General features: G+C 35.6%; 1 protein-coding gene and 2 long non-coding RNA genes across 3 annotated transcripts; 1 reads left to right on the top strand and 2 right to left on the bottom strand.

Moving 5' to 3' along the window:
* Positions 1–612: 612 nt before the first annotated feature.
* On the bottom strand, positions 613–11,205 carry LOC105393571 (segmentation protein even-skipped). The gene is made up of 4 exons (XM_011565354.3): positions 10,666–11,205; positions 3,301–3,361; positions 2,959–3,091; positions 613–1,461 (listed from the first exon to the last, which is right to left on the bottom strand). The coding sequence occupies exons 1-4, from the start codon at positions 11,036–11,038 to the stop codon at positions 1,153–1,155; spliced, it is 876 nt and encodes a 291-aa protein (XP_011563656.2). The 5' UTR covers positions 11,039–11,205; the 3' UTR covers positions 613–1,152.
* A 2,670-nt stretch (positions 11,206–13,875) lies between these two features.
* On the bottom strand, positions 13,876–14,531 carry LOC125491366. The gene is made up of 2 exons (XR_007268274.1): positions 14,493–14,531; positions 13,876–14,247 (listed from the first exon to the last, which is right to left on the bottom strand). It is a non-coding gene; the product is annotated as an uncharacterized LOC125491366 (long non-coding RNA).
* Positions 14,532–15,064: 533 nt separating this feature from the next.
* LOC125491365 lies at positions 15,065–16,069 on the top strand. Its single transcript, XR_007268273.1, has 2 exons — positions 15,065–15,452; positions 15,698–16,069. It is a non-coding gene; the product is annotated as an uncharacterized LOC125491365 (long non-coding RNA).
* The last annotated feature ends 2,057 nt before the right edge of the window (positions 16,070–18,126 follow it).

Below are 18,126 nucleotides of genomic sequence, written 5' to 3'. Positions count from 1 at the left end.
TACTGTTCTTTTTCCATTATGTTTGTGTAGTTTCTAAAATAGTATCGAATCCTGTGATCGCTGCTCGGAATACCACCTCTTTGATACCAACAGGGTGCATTCGTTTTGGGAGGAAGTTACGTCATTCCTGTGTTGGTTACACTTGGAATGTACGAAACTTCTGTGCAGTTGAGAAATGAGTGGATGAGATACGCCATGGTCCAAAAGGCCTGAAGGATATTTAATTTAAAAAGAAAACTACAGTATAAATTTATAAATAACTCTTTTATATTTTAATGTATATAGCTTTTTACAATAATACTTAAAAGTACTCTTAAGTTAAAATTACCTAAGGAATCATTCATTTTTACTTACACTATTTAAGTGCATAAGTAGCTACAATTTATTCCAAAATGATGATAACTTTTTCACATTATTATTGTGGATTATGTTTAAAAATTACAGCTAAAACATAATGCTAAAGGTTTTTTATACATAGCTATAATAATAATTAAATTATTTACAAATTAAATCTCTCATTTATTCCTATTGCACATTAATTTGAGAGATTTAAAAAAATCATTATTTTGCTTTGGTTTTTAAGTATGTAAGTACCTACATATTTTATTTCAAATCATACATTAATATGTAGGTTTTTCAACTGGGTAAGTACATATTTAATAAAGTATCTAATATTTGAACACAAAACTGAGCTGTCTATATTACAAACTTAAATACTACATATGTATTTACAGATGGAATGAACATTTAATAGCGAGTAAAATTACTTACTGTCGAAGAAAAATAATGAAAGGAGTTTCAAGTTTTTCCAATTCATTAAACTCATAACAATAACAATCATTTATTTACGCGTACATAACTGTAGAAGTCTATTAGGTACTCAACTAACTTTTAAATAAATACTTGTAACTAACTATATTGTACTTACAACCTACAACTAAGAGGTCACTCTTACTTGACGGAAAACGGGAGCGGTCGCGATGTACGTTTATTACATCGAGATAAAGTAATGGTTAGCGCATACAGTTTTCTTGAAGCTGGATAACCCCTTGACTCCTTGAAAGTTTTGAAAGATGTAATACCATCTTAAAGTTCTATATCCTCTTCCACAGAAGCTAACACAACAGTCTATGTCACATACTCAAAACCAACTTACTTATCTACATTGATATTAAAACTGGGGTACGGTGCCGGCCGTAGCGAGCTTTCGGACTGTGTAGGAGCTGTGGGCATGTAAGGATACCTCGGGTAAGGGGGGTAAGGGTATCCCCCGGGCAACACGGGGTTGTGGAAGGGGGGTAAGAGTCCTGGCGACGGGTAACCGTAGGGTAAACCTACGGATGAAGCGGCCGCTTGCAGGATAGAAGCCGCGAATGCAGGATCGCTGTATACTGCGGCGTAGGGCCATGCCACAGCTATTCTTTGCCGCTTGTCTTTCATTCTTCGGTTTTGGAACCATACCTGAGGAGAAAAGAGATGTAGGTTAGTTTAAATGTTTGTTTTGAAGGAGGGAAACCTACTGACAGAAGGTTAAGAATAAAGGTAAACGGCAAAGAGAATATAAACGGTTTGTCAATAGAAACATTAAAATTAACTTATGCAGGTTCAGAAGTTATTGCTGCCAACAAAGTGTGCAAATAAAGGTTTTCCCTTTGAAAACGTTTAAAACCTCTTTTGTGTTGGAGAAATGGCGGCGGCACAAGATGGCGGACGGAAGTGCTAATTGGCGGGAGTTTGCGTGCGAATACCGCGGCTGATTGAATTACGACAGCGTAGTTATTCGAAATTCATAAGAACATTTTGAAAACGTTTTTCTTTTAATTAGTCGCTCACGAAATCACAAAGTCCAGTATTTTTACGACTGCCAGTGCTAGGCTGGCAATTAATTTAATACTAAGGCATTTATTTATTCATGTGTAATCTGAATGCTAAGCACATCTCGTGGATCTGGCAAATACGCACATATTTCGTCGAAAAAAGCCAATAATCATAAAGAGAAACCTCAAATTAGAGAAAGCGCGAACACATTTTATAGCCGCCATAAACATCCATCACAATAAACAAACACAGTGTAGAAAATCCAGATTTTTATTACGCATCAAATGGAAGCCTCTGTCGATATAATTTGATAGTTTTTAATTGGTATAATCGCGCCATAAAACAGATGCCGACCGGCCATAGACAACGGAGCTGTAGGATCGTTCATACAGCCACTAATAAGTGCTTTATAGTGGCGAGATCGCCTCGTTCTTTTTGGCATTAATCTTCATTAGCGTCTACAGCTACTGAATATGTATTCGGGCTCTTTTATTAATGCATATCGACAAATTAGCGTGAATGTAAAATTCGAATGCGGGGCAATAAAAACACGTGTTTCTTTTATTTCTGGACGGACCGTTGGACTTTTTGTTGGACGTGATAATTGAGATTATGACTGCCGATGTTTACGCGGTAAAATGGAGATTCGAAATTTAAATTAGCGTAAAGAACGGCATTCCAAAGAGTGTTTTATGTTGATGAAGAATGTTTAAATTCAGTAAAACCTTTTTTATTGAATGATAGCACAAATGATGAGGTAATTTTCTGAGCACGATTTATTTGATTTTTTACTTGACATGTTTAGTCTTTGTTTTAGAACTCAAACGATTCGGCGAATCTGTGTCTTTGCAAGTTGTAAATTGTTACGTTCTAATTGAGGCATCATTCACGGCCATGATACTTAATGTGTTTATCATAAAGAGTGTTTTGACATGCTAACTTGCAATTTACGAGCACACTCGAAAAAGTACGCTAAACTGGCCAATTTAAATTTTCACGCAATCATTGTGAGTAGATGTTGAGTTTCGGCACTATTATCGACGTCATAACAATATAGTTAATTTACTTTTTTAAATAAAAAATCTAAGACATTATTATTCTGAGGTTTTCACTAATAGTATTTGTAATATGTATGCTAACCTTGATGGTGGATTCTGGCAGGTTGAGTTGCGCGGCGAGTTCGCACCTCCTTGGTCGCGACACGTAGTTCTCTTTGAAAAACTCCTTCTCTAGTCTGGCTAGTTGTTCTCTTGTAAACGCTGTGCGGTATCGTCTGCGAACAAAGATACATAAATAATTAATTACCCATCTAATAGTGGACAGACATTGTTGGAATTTAAATAAACAAAAGCTTAGGTGGGGGTGTGTTATTAATTATTAATTAAGTAAGATGCTATAAGTCTTTAACGATGCTGCGTGTAATACGTTTTAGCTTGAGGGAAGTTGACAAAAAATATATGTATTTATTAGATAGTTATTTACCTGATATTGGGGTCGGGTGCTGAGTTTGGGTTGGTCTGTTCCGATTGAGGGCTCAGGGATTCTGTGAACAAAAAGAAATAAATATTAATATACTAAGTAAAAAGAGAGTATATTTTTGAATGACGAAATTAAATAATACAGCAGTTGTGCTATTATAGGTTTCCAAACTTGAAACAGACGGGAACGGACGATTTTAAAAAAAGAACCGTAAGCAAAGAGGTCGAGCATCCTTTAATCACTTTCTAAAGGACGATAATAACTAATCCTTCTGTTTCATAAAAGGAGGCGCATTACTTTAAAGGGTTGCTTGTACTTGAACAGTCCTTCCCTTAATAGAACGTTATCTAAATCACTGTTTTGTCTAGACATTAGCTACTTGTAGTCCCATCCATTGCTCCTCGAAACTTTACCAGAAATCGTGACTAATTATGCATTGAATCAAGATTGAGTTGTAAAAGAAAGAAAATCTTGAACGCATCGGAACGCAACCGGTAGCCATGGAGGTGCTAATTGCTCCGACCCAACATTTCAAAAGGAATACATTAACACAAGACAAACACAAATAAGCTATTGTCTAATTAAATATTTTCCCATGCTGTATACGTGTTTATTAGAACTGTATTTTCCCCGGCCATTATAGAGTTTGCCACAAAGAAACCGATCGCCGCTCGTCAGACAAAAACTCGACATCTTTACCAATCTGATTAGTCGCTGAAGTGGTTCTAAATTTAAAAAGGCGCGGCAAAGCGGAGCGCTATTGACACTGGCCGCTAAAAAAAGAAATATGAATGCTTTTAGGTAACGTATTGTCTATGCGCTTAATGAGGGCAAGCAACGGCGTGATTAAGATACTTTTTGGTCATTTTTTTCGACTTAAATACTCCTTGTTACGATTAACATAAAATGTTATTTAAATTTATTTTTAATTCAATCTTTAAAGCAAAGATACTGAACATCATTCAGCCATCATCATGGAAAATTTATTGCGGATTTAAATGCTCTCAGTACAGATGTTAGTTTTTTTCGATCACTCGGCGTCACCGCCACTTGACTGGTTCCCATGCTGGGTGGCGACAGAACACTCAGAAGCCAATTTGCAATCGTCTAGCCATAGCTTCCTTCAGTTTATAAATTAACAAATTTTGTTTAGAAATGAAACTTTTTAGTGACTTTCCGGACTCTTTGGTCTGCACATGGGCTTTTATGGCGTGTGTCAACTTTTTTGTGTAAATACGGAACAGTTTTTTTTTATAATTTTAAAACGCTTCCGTCTGACTTATCTATAGGATTTGCGAGTGTTCTTTTATGAGTCGGCGTTCAACCTTATTTTTTTACCGTCTACTTTTAACCGATTTCAAATTGAACATCACCTCCTATATTTGTAGCTTTGCTCAAGAGCGGTTTCAACATTTTCATTTTGAGGCGGCTTTGTTTCAAAATGGCCGATAATTTTAAAGGACAACATTACTTCGAATAGAGTAATAACGGGGTAAAGGCCGGCACATTGCTACTGTCAATAATGAAAGTAACTTGATGAGTGCATAAGTGAACACAAGGCCGTAAGACAAAAGAAGTCATTATTATGAGCTCTAGCTTTTGGTTTCCAGTAAAACTTGCGTCGGGGAAACTCAATGATCTTTTATAACTTTACTATACTTGCAAATCTTACATAGGTATTTGAATAGATATTATTAACAAAATTATGTGGTAGCTTTAATTGTTATACCTTCAGATTTGTATTGAAACAATTCAAAACTGTATAACACATTCAAACCATTCTCGAAACAACACAACCATAGAGTAATATTAGTCTATGACACAACCAAACCCCATTGCACCCGGCACGTGTGTAGGTATCATCCAATTACGGAGTTAAACGGGTAATTAATAATGGCGACGGTCAATTTGGCAAACTGCCCCGGTAATAGTCGCCGACCGATAGCCGATACATTAACAATTGGATTATCTTCCCTCACTGGTATTGGCCACGCGTCGGTTCGCCGCCATTGTTCAATGAGTCTTTGGTCGTATTTGGTCTGTGATTTTGGCTGAAAAGGAGTTGTGTCCAGTGCCTTATAATAGGTTTATTTTTACATTACAAGTTATACCAAATTAAAGAAAACATAAACCAGCCCTTAAAAAAACTGCGTGATTTCAAAATGGAACGGTCGATATTTTGAATTTATTTCTTATTATAATAAGTACCGGAAGAGAATATTACTTTTCTTAAGATTATGTAAAAACTTGATAATTATTATCTTTGACTGACTAGGGTCTTTTCAATATGACATATGAGTCTTTATAGTAGGTGCCTAGATAATCATAACATTAATAGACATAAAAATAAAATTTAAAAAATAAAGGGGTGCAACAGCGCAAATGTTTGCAGCCAGCTAAACAGCTAAGTACTGATTCCCCCGTGGAATTAAACAGATTTACACAGTTCACAAGAAAACAATTGGCAGCCAATTATCCAATACAGAACCAATTACAATGTGCCATCCCTAGACGCTCTCCCCTTCACAGTAAAATCCGTGACTACTAGTCGGCAACAATCAAATGAAGATAAATATCACAGTAGGGAGTACGGTGCAATAAAAACAAAATCAGTTTGAGCACAATTGACAAGACATATCGCGTGCCCGACCCCCTCTAAACATGACAATGGAACTTGGCCGAATGTAATTAGAAAGGGCATAGACAACAGAGTAGAGTTGTCAATTTTGTGGCGGGAACTTCCACCCACGCGTGACATTTTTCTTTTTCTTAAACGCTCCATTTGGAAGGCATTGATTCGTGTTAATCTGCCAATAAATCGATAGATTCGACAGATGTGGTTTTGTTAATTACCTATAGGAGTTAAATTTAAGCACCTTATGGGCTATTGTAGCTATTTGTAGTAATTGGACGGGTAACTGCTGTAATAGTTGAACAGTGTAATTATGACGGTGGTAGGTAATTAATTACTTTACTTACCTACTAAATAATTTCGGAAAATATAATTAAAAAAATCTGTAAGTACTTTAACTTTGGCTTTCCGTAGTTTTTGTCAATCTTTTCGTTTATGACCTCAACGTCGTTTAACGGTATTTCTATCTAACTGACTCGACCGCAATAAAATTTCAGATAACAAAGTAATTTGTTGGTTTACGGGACTAGAATTACCAAAAAGGTACCGTCAAAGAAGGCGGTACTTTGTAAAGGCTGTGTAAAAATTATGCCAGGTTATGACGCTCGTAATGTTTGTCTATTGTTTTTGAAATTTTTGAAACTACCTGAAAGGAATAGGAAATGTTTTGGAACTATAAAATAAATGCATATTATTATTTTGAAGGACAGCTGATTACCTACACTTACAAACTAGCGTTAGGTTATAATTATAACGTTGTTAGTTATAATAGAAAGCAATCAAATAAAAAAAACATACATACAGACGAATTGAGAACCTCTTCTTTTTTCCGAAGTCGGTTAATTAGTGAAAAGGTAGATTACAGTAATTTAAGTGTATTTACTTACTTACCTACCTATAATGAAGTAAACGGTTACATATATTATACCTTTTAAAATAATATATTAAACTGTTTATTATGCTTAGTTCTTACAGATACCTACATAATTATAGACAAGGATAATTATTTATTTTTAAACCCTGGTTTAAATTTTAGTGTAAAGTACTTAGGTATAATGTTAAGGTACTTACTCAATTATTTCACGCAACTTATAAGAGTAAATTATATTACAATGACACATTGTCAACAAGATTATGTCTGAACAATTATAGGTACCTATTCATGTTTAATAAAATATGGAACAGTAAATACCTTTGCTCTTCGGCGACGACGGTGGGCTATCAACACTTATATCCGTATATTTACTACTAATGTCCGTATTAGTCATAAATTCGATAGAGAGCGGCAAACGAAGTGACTTGGGCGCTTCCAAAGCGAAAGATCTAAAAGACTCCATTTTGAAAATAGAATACTTAAAAAATACTAAATCGAGAGCGCACTGCTTAAAATGTAAACAACCAAATATTACTGGCCGATTAGACTAACGACCGATTTCGTGAGATGAAAAAGTAAACTGTCATATCATCAGTTGGTAGTTAACCGCCTCTGTGGTGGTCGTAAAAAATCTATAAGCCGCCAGCCAATCACCGGCCGGGGTCCTAATCCCCGCCAATGAGGGCGGGCGTAGATTAGAACGTCTTCTTTCTCTGTCTAACAGACTGTGCTCTTCTACTGAAAACTGTTTTGTAAAGCTGGTGGTGTACAAAGCGCATTTAGTATTTAGTGTCTTATTACAGATTACCAGATTTAGTACGTAAATAGGTACTACATTCACTAGTATTTTATGACGGTGAGTATGAGTTTATAAATAAACAACGTAATATGCAGTTTAAATTATAGGTATGAAATACAAATTCATATCAATTTAATAGTATGATTAATAATATAGAATAAATATTATGCACTTGCACGTTGCGTTGAATTCTTTTGTAGGCTGCTACGGTAAGCTACGAAACCGTAGCACTTTTTTCGTAGCATTATGTTATCCTTCAAACTTTTTTTGTTTGGTCTATAAAAGGTAAAGTCTCTATTTATAATAGGTAGGTACGTGTTATATTTTTTTTACCAATCTTAATCACCTACTAATAAATATGAAATTTTATTAAAATATAAATAATAATCTCGCTGTGTGCCGCCAACTTAAGCCTTTCATCGCACCATTTTCAGAAGACCCGCTGAACATCATGGCACGTTATTACTCCAGTATTAGTTATTAATATACCAATTTCCAAGAGCTGGATAAGTGGCTATGAGCTCTCTCGTTGTCGGCCATTTTATAGGTGCTAAATATGTCTGATGAAAATGAGGAGCGCGGTTTATAGTCATTTCCGTTTTAGTTTCTGATCGTGAACACATCCGGTTCGGGTTAATAGTAGCCAATCAAGGAGGTTTAGGTTCGGCTACTGATTATTGGAATAATCATTTCTTGTTATTATGTTTGAGGCACCTACTAAATCATAGTTGGATTTGGGGAAACGTTATGAGTTTGAATTCGAATTGTTATTTTTATTGTTCTTAATATTTACCATAACAATAAATTTGTCACGCAAACAATTTCTCAAAAATCCAGAAGCCGTAAACTAAAATTGAAACAAAGTCGGTCACCCAAATACCAACTTTAAGTTTCTAAGTAAAACGGGTGCAATAAAAGAGAAATTCGTCCTTACAATGTGGCCACAGACAACATACCGTAATTGAGCAAAGACAATCCATTTTGTATGCCAACATTCCATTATTTGAAAAGAGGCTGAACTCTTTGTTGCACTCTTTCATTGTCTATGTTTTTTTTGACATTTCTATTGGCGGTAAAATTTACACTAAACGTCAAGCTGCGTTGAGGATGTTTTTTTTTGTTTGCATTGAATACGGTAGCAATATTGAATGAAGAGCTACTGTTTTGGGGTGATAATTTGTCAAAATTATACCGTGAAGGTTTGCTAGTGTGTTAATGTCAAAATTTATCTTTGTTATACTGAGAGTAAGTACATGTTTAGTTTTCGAATGGTGATGATGACTCAGAATCAACTGTTCATATCCATTTTATTTGCATAAACATAATAATTATACGTAACAAAAATATTTAATCTGAATGCATCAGTATTTTTTAAAATTAGGAACGTATTGAGATCAAAATAATATTATGATTATTATAATATCTATACGTTTGACAGCTAATGACGGAGGATGGAGAAACGGCGGCGGCGTCGGCAATGCCGATGAAGTGGACGCACTTGTGTGTGAATTTCTATATAAATAATACAGAATGCGATGCGTCCGTTGCGTACGATGCCGAGTGGTAGACGCTTACCTTTATAAAGGCCTGTGTACTTACATTAAAGATACGAGATATTAATTGCCGCCGGCGATGGCGGTGGCAAAAATACCGAATGGTATAATTACAATAATGAAATAACTCTAGAAAATTCAAAATTCCGCTACTGACAACGACAAATATAAAAAAAAAAAACACTCACACTTTGTACTAATGTACTCCCTTGTGGGGTAGACAGAGGTGCATTGCTGCACCCACTTTTCGCCAGTGTTATGTTAGTGAAAACATTGTTTTTATGAATTGTTCGCGAATGTGTTTAATTATGATGTTAATATAGTAATAAGTAAGTATTTATGTTTGCCCTTGTTTACATAACAAAAGGCAACCTAATCCCTAGACAATTGGGCTCAGGGCTTAGGCTAGTGTTTTGATAAACAATACAAAAAAATGGTGTAAGTATCACATACAAAAAAAAGTGTTTTAGAAAAAAAAGATAGTTTGACTTAAATTTTTTAATATAATTTGCGGGTGGAAAAGTGTCAATTCTGAATTCCACACAATTCCTTGTAAGTTTTATACATATTAAATCAATTAATCGGGACGTTAGGGCCACAGTTAGGTAACAGGTAACTTCGTACATACAAACGAACATAAAACTACCAATACAGCATCATTAAGATTTACCGCTAAAACAAAAAACAACTATTAAAAAAAATCGTTTGATGTTATCGCTGCGTTCAAGATACAATAAACGACAATTAGTGAATCTCCCGTTAGGCATAATCTAACAAAGAGGCTGTATACGAAGAGAGCCTTTGCCATCGCCCGCCGCCTTTGAAAAAAAGATAAATTTTACGATACAATATTATTTGGTGTTGTAAAGTAATTTGGATTATATTTTTATTGGTTTTTAGTGAGTATCGATATCGTTTAAGGCCGTTTTATTTTATTATTTCGAAACTCGACTTTGTGTGGCGGGTTACATTCTAACGACTTAGTAATGACTGTATTAATAGCATCGTACCTGTATCTAAATACTGAATTGACTCATTGAATCTATAACGGCCAGCAGTGGACGATTATTTTATTGTCCTGTAATAATAATTCCTACCTAATATCAGTAACATGATTTAACATCCTTTAAGCATTAAATTGTGTGCATGTAGATATTACGATTAGGCAATAATAATAAACGTAAACCCTATAAAGAAAAACCTAATCGCCAAGGCAATGAATGTCACGAACGCCTGGCGCGAGATATTCGCTTTCTACTAGTTTTCATCAGAAAAAGAGGCGATCCCTTTAGGATACGGTTAATGTGCGGTGAACTTAGTGCCAATTTCTTCATAGTGGGTTAGAGCATAACCAGGTATTGGCTTGACTTTTGACACATCTGTCAAGAATTTTGAAGTGAAATTGGATTAGTTCACATGTTGTGGCCGTAAATTTTTATCGTGATTCTTATGTCATGTCGGTTACTTGTTTATGTCATTAAACATATTATTAAATTTAAAAATATCTCACCATGCGGCCGGTCGTCGATGCCGTCGCTGTCCACCTCGCTTCGGACGCTTGCCGGACTCGACCCTCTCTTCAGATCCTCCGCCAGCCTCCCGCCGTCGCCGCCATTTTGAAAACCACCCCCCAAAACCCTCTTGTCATACGACATGAAAAACGGAAAATTCGGCACGCGATTCTGCGGAAAATAATACCCCATTTTGCTGTCTTTTAGTTTCTCTTCGTCTTCAGAGTTTATGTCGTTTCTGGAGTAATCCTGGGATATGTTGTTTTCGATGTCGATGTCTGGCGAGCGGCGGTCGTTGAAGCCGACTATGGATTCTATGGAGAAGTTTTTAGGAGGGATTTTCGTCTGCAGCTTGCTGATGTCCGAATCCATTTTTGACACTTGTTCTTCAACCTTTTTGGTCACCGCACTTAACACTGGCCACTGAGACGCGAATAAAAAAGTCAATTATCGTGATCTGTCAATCAGTATTTTTTAATGTAGTATTCGATTTGTATTTGGAACGCGCGGATGTCGGTTCACAACTGAGAAGCTGTCTGCGTTCGCTCTCGCAGCTATTTGAAGCCACGCCCCCTTTTGAAGGAGGGTGGACTCTATGGTAAGAATACAGAACTTTTGAAAATGCACCTTACTTCTTCTGCTGAAGCTAAATTTTCCTCTACACAATTTTATCCTTATAGTTGACCTCACTATTTTGAAATCTTTTTGGATAGAATTAAGACTGAAAATCGATTGCGTTTTGGACCGAAATTGAGCACTATTATTGCTGCTTTATTAGGTCCAATAAATAGTAATTTGTGAACTCATACAGCTTTAAGGTATTATTAATAATGTAGTAAGTATAATAAAATAAATAATAAAGACTGTGCTATTAAAGTGTTTATAAAGAAAAACCTATTGAATTTTAAATTTATGGTAGGTATTGGTACCTAGCTATTTGTGCTATGTTAATTTAACTAAGTACTTACTAACATAGCATAAATCTAAGTCCTCTTAGTTAATGTTAAAAAAAAAACACTCACGAGCAATGAAAAAAATCCAGTGACATATGGAACGGCAGTGGCAGGTAAAAAAACTAATACATACAGGGTTATTGGTAAGTCGACCGGATCCTTTCAGGAGGTGATAGAGGAAGGCATTTCCAGTCGATGGAACCCAATAATGCATTATCCTAAACTTAAGCATTTCTAAGATATTTACTGTGCTACTACAAAAAACTATAAACACCTTTTAACAAGTGTTTGAAAAGAAATTTGACAGATTTTGTAGGCATTTGACAGCTTTAAACACCTGTTAAATACTATCTAAGTTTTTGTGGTAATTTTTAAGATACTTATTTAATGTTTAAGATTTTTTTTAAAATTTTGCCAAAATTTTATGTTTTAAAGCGAAAATAAAAAAAATAGCCATATTTCAATATTTTTTTGGTTGATTTGAATAAGTAATAAACTAATTAAAATAATCAAATGTTCATTATTCGACTTAAATTAGACACAATACCTCAAAATATTTAAACATTTTCAAAAAATATTAAAAACAAAAAAACAAATAAATTAAATTAAAAAAGAATTTCATACGACATTTTTTGTGCACTTCTGCTTAAAAACATTGTCAACTTATAAGCTTTCAAATAAAATAATTCAATATCAAATCGATGTAGGTATCACCAAGATATGGCCAAAACAACCAGAGACAGCGGAGAAAACTTGTTTTTGCGTTTTGAATATTTTTTTAAATCGTTTAACTATTTTGAGGTATTGTGTCTAATTTAAGTCGAATAATGCACATTTGATTATTTCAATTACTTTATTAAGGTATTACTTATGCAAAACTACCAAAAGAAATATTGAAATATGGCTAGTTTTTTTTAAATTTTCGGTTCTAAACATAAAATTTCGGTAAAATATTTAAAAATCTTAAATATTAAATAAGTATCTTAGAAATTGTTAAGTTTCGGATAATGCATTTTAGGGTTCAATCGACTGGAAATGCCTTCCTCTATCAACTCCAGCACGCGTAGCACAGTATGGCTGCGACAAGATATAAATGACAGCTAGTTGCAACAAATTGTGTGATACCAGTTGTCCTCACAAACGCTAACATGGCCAACACGAAATAATCACTATAAGATGTGAGTTACAATTTTGACAGCGAGATTGGAAGATTTGTCTTATTTCCTAACATGGGTGTACCAATTTGTCCACACATGTCTCAGTTTGACATTTGTTTAGGTAGCATTTTATCACTCAAATTCGAAGGTGGTGATAACATGTGACACAAATTATTATTTGTTTAGTTTTTGTTAATTTCATCCTTGCTCTACAAGAAGAGATGCAGGAAAGGATAATTACTATAATACTTATAGGGAGGATGATCCGGGACTCTAATAACCCGTTGAAAATGCTTTAAAAACAACATTTGTCAAAACACACATCCTCTTTTTATTTGACTAAAATTATATATCATATTACTTATATGTAGCGGTGTTAGCTCAGACTGGTAAGCGCCCGCCCCTCACGGAAGAGATGTGGATTCAAATCCTGTCGCTGACATGTGCTAATAAGTTAGATAGATAGACATTAATTTGTTCCACTTAAATTAAGAGGCGAAATGTGTGTGTTGAAGCAGACCAAAAGGGAAGCAACTCAGCGCATATGTTTGCCCTTAGGAACAAACCACAGATTTTCAGTTGTCTCCCATACTTATACTTTAAGTTTGCCTATTCACGTCAAAGTATGTAGGTAATGAAGTGGCTAATTGAATAGTTTGAATGCTAAATATAGAGTTCACGAAATGTAAATAATACTTATAAACTGTACATTGAATACATCTGGCACACGCAGTCAGCGACTCATTCTAATCCTTCACCACAGCGACAAACCCTAGTCAGGCTTTATGATTTATCAACAACACGTGAACAACACACTAACTGAGATGAAGTGGCTAATTGAATAGTTTGAATGCTAAATGTGGAGTTCATGAAGTGTAAATCATATAAACTGTACATTGAATACATCCGGCACACTGGGTAGTCAGCGACTGATTCTAATCCGCACACTGGGTAGTCAGCGACTAATCCTTTCACTACAGTGACAAACCCTAGTCAGGATTTAGTATTTATCAACTACACACTAACTATAAAAAAATAAGTGGGTATGCTAGCATGTACTTACAACTATTTTAAATGGTTATAAAAATATAATATTTTCTTTAGGTAAGTAAAACATTTATTAAACTTTTAATTAATAAATTATAAAAAGTATACTATTTCACACACCATAAAAGCATATTAGGTATTCTTAGTTATCAACTATCACAATAATCAGTCTGAACTTTGCTTATATCAGTCATCAAATGGGTCTCATAGTATGTATGCCAAGTTTTTCAACTTTTTCAGTTCGGTGCCGCTCCAGTTCATTGTTTCACCACAAGGTTGCTAATGTCATCTGACCATCATTCAGCACCACCATTCACCATTCAGGTGGTTTCTGCCAACAAGAGCTCTCCAACCGTGTCTAGGGCATCAATTTCTGACCGGTTTTGACCATCTTCCGTCTTGCCTACAAGCCAATTTCAATGTTCTGTAACAAACAAAAATGTTTCATTAGATTTTAGTTATACTTATGAACTAAGATTATGTCTCCTATTGTCCTCTTCATCATCATCATAACCCATCACGTCCCCACTGCTGGGGTAGGGGTTTCCTTCCAATGAAGGAAGGGTTTAGGCCTAGCCGACCAAGTAGTGCCATGTGAAAAAAGTTTTTTGAGTTGTTTTGTGTGCATATGCCCGATTATAATAACATGTCACGGGTACTGGCACTTACCTACTGTTTTTTTCCTTCCATTGATTATATAAATGGAAGGAAAAAAACAGTAGGTAAGTGCCAGTAGGTAAATGACAAGACAAGCATCGAAGATGATATTCTGCGCCCGTCAGGATCCTGCCCGGGCTTTTTTCTCAAGGCCTTCTAGCTCCTGGGTCCGGGTAGACAGTGGGTGGGTCATCAGTCAGGTGGCATGCTGTTTTTGTTCTTCGTCTCAGGGATCCGATGCATCGACGGCTGCCGATAGCAGGAGCTGCACGGCTAGTATGGCCATAATAAGACAACATGTGAAGTGACTGATTAAATTGAGTCACTTTTTGATATCAGTCTTAAATGTTAGCATAGGGTGTACATGGGACTCGTTTTATTTGTGTGATTCGGCATTAGTCCCAGTGACAGACACTGTAACTTTTCTGCTCTGTGCAAATAAGTTTTTCAAATGTTATTTTTTTCCGAAAACCTCTCATTTGTGGTTGTTGTTTGTATTGTCTATGGTTTTTTGACAATTAAAATGTCACCAAACGTCAAACTTGAAGAAAATTTTGACTGTTTGGGTTTGGTGCTTTCCAGAGTTTCGAGTGTATTATTTTGGTAATATTACTTTGCTTTGCGCTACCCCATGGATTCATATTGGCTCATTAAACTACTTTATTGAGTTTCTTGGACATCGTCTCATCAAATGATATACGACCAAGCTTGCTCCCGACCAAGCACGCTCAGATTCCTTGGGAGCTCCTGCTATCGGCAGCCGTCGATGCATCAAATCCCTGAGACGAAGAACAAAAACAGCATGCCACCTGACTGATGACCCACCCACTGTCTACCCGGACCCAGGAGCTAGAAGGCCTTGAGAAAAAAGCCCGGGCAGGATCCTGACGGGCGCAGAATATCATCTTCGATGCTTGTCCCACGGCCTGACGAATAATATTTATATAATCAATGGAAGGAAAAAAACAGTAGGTAAGTGCCAGTACCCGTGACATGTTATTATAATTGGGCATATGCACACAAAACAACTCAAAAAACTTTTTTCACATGGCATTACTTGGTCGGCTAGGCCTAAACCCTTCCTTCATTGGAAGGAAACCCCTACCCCAGCAGTGGGGACGTGATGGGTTATGATGATGATGAAGAGGACAATAGGAGTCATAATCTTAGTTCATAAGTATATCTAAAATCTAATGAAACATTTTTGTTTGTTACAGAACATTGAAATTGGCTTGTAGGCAAGACGGAAGATGGTCAAAACCGGTCAGAAATTGATGCCCTAGACACGGTTGGAGAGCTCTTGTTGGCAGAAACCACCTGAATGGTGAATGGTGGTGCTGAATGATGGTCAGATGACATTAGCAACCTTGTGGTGAAACAATGAACTGGAGCGGCACCGAACTGAAAAAGTTGAAAAACTTGGCATACATACTATGAGACCCATTTGATGACTGATATAAGCAAAGTTCAGACTGATTATTGTGATAGTTGATAACTAAGAATACCTAATATGCTTTTATGGTGTGTGAAATAGTATACTTTTTATAATTTATTAATTAAAAGTTTAATAAATGTTTTACTTACCTAAAGAAAATATTATATTTTTATAACCATTTAAAATAGTTGTAAGTACATGCTAGCATACCCACTTATTTTTTTATAGTTAGTGTGTAGTTGATAAATACTAAATCCTGACTAGGGTTTGTCACTGTAGTGAAAGGATTAGTCGCTGACTACCCAGTGTGCGGATTAGAATCAGTCGCTGACTACCCAGTGTGCCGGATGTATTCAATGTACAGTTTATATGATTTACACTTCATGAACTCCACATTTAGCATTCAAACTATTCAATTAGCCACTTCATCTCAGTTAGTGTGTTGTTCACGTGTTGTTGATAAATCATAAAGCCTGACTAGGGTTTGTCGCTGTGGTGAAGGATTAGAATGAGTCGCTGACTGCGTGTGCCAGATGTATTCAATGTACAGTTTATAAGTATTATTTACATTTCGTGAACTCTATATTTAGCATTCAAACTATTCAATTAGCCACTTCATTACCTACATACTTTGACGTGAATAGGCAAACTTAAAGTATAAGTATGGGAGACAACTGAAAATCTGTGGTTTGTTCCTAAGGGCAAACATATGCGCTGAGTTGCTTCCCTTTTGGTCTGCTTCAACACACACATTTCGCCTCTTAATTTAAGTGGAACAAATTAATGTCTATCTATCTAACTTATTAGCACATGTCAGCGACAGGATTTGAATCCACATCTCTTCCGTGAGGGGCGGGCGCTTACCAGTCTGAGCTAACACCGCTACATATAAGTAATATGATATATAATTTTAATCAAATAAAAAGAGGATGTGTGTTTTGACAAATGTTGTTTTTAAAGCATTTTCAACGGGTTATTAGAGTCCCGGATCATCCTCCCTATAAGTATTATAGTAATTTTCCTTTCCTGCATCTCTTCTTGTAGAGCAAGGATGAAATTAACAAAAACTAAACAAATAATTATTTGTGTCACATGTTATCACCACCTTCGAACTTGAGTGATAAAATGCTACCTAAACAAATGTCAAACTGAGACATGAGGGATACTTAGATCTGTACAATTGTACCCAATTTGTACAGATCTAAGTATCTAATTAATGAGTACCTATCTACAGTGAAACCTAGATAAGTGGGACTTCAAATGACCGACAAATTTGTCTCATTTATATGAAGAGGTACCTATTCGACTTACTCAGTGTAGTATATCTATCCAGGTTTAAATAAATATAGGTCTCGTTTAGCGAGGTTTTATTTAACAAGTCGATAAAAAAACTGAAATGTATGCGAATTTGCAGTTAGAAAGGTTTGAAATATACCTATGTGAACAGTACCTAAGTAGGTATCTCAATTACTCCCTACAAATGTAGAGCTTTTTCGTCTGAACTACATGATACAGTCTCTTATTTCCTATTTGAAATCTGTATTTTTACACCTTTAGCATTTAGAGTTGACATATTATCTAACAATAACATAATCACATTTACCAAAATAGTGTTTTCTTAATAAATATTATTAAGCTGTCCGCAAGCATAATAATTATTTTTACAGTTACATCCCTTTACACAATAAGTCAAAATATTTACAAAATAAAGTATGTTTGTGATCCAAAGTCTTTCCAACACACACTCATGTTTCTATTTCTTAATTAAAACGTTTTCTAATAATGTCAAATAAGCAGTCCACAAATAGTTATAGGTACTTATTGTGATAGAAAATTCGCGACTCTCCCGTGTGGAACTTGTTTTTAAGACTGCATGGACGACTAAAGGTAAGCGTCCACTTTTCGCCATCGTACGTATCGCATGTAGTATTCTTTGTATACAGGATGTTGCAAAAAGGGAAAGAATTTGAAAATTCGCGAATTTCCAAATTCTGATTTCAGTTTCGGGCTTAGATATACCATGCTGCACATGTAGGTTTCGGCTTAGTATACCAATTTTGCAACACCCTGTAGAAATTCACCACTTCATCGGTATTGCCGACGCCGCCCTTTCTCCATAGGCACATATTATATCGCAATCCGTTTGGTGCGATACGTACTTACAATGACGGCGGATTATCTTATTTCTGATACGATCCATCAGAGAAACCC

The sequence above is a fragment of the Plutella xylostella genome, chromosome 2 (assembly GCF_932276165.1).
Source record: "Plutella xylostella chromosome 2, ilPluXylo3.1, whole genome shotgun sequence".
Lineage (NCBI taxonomy): Eukaryota > Metazoa > Arthropoda > Insecta > Lepidoptera > Plutellidae > Plutella > Plutella xylostella.
This window is presented reverse-complemented; position numbering and strand designations above follow the sequence as displayed.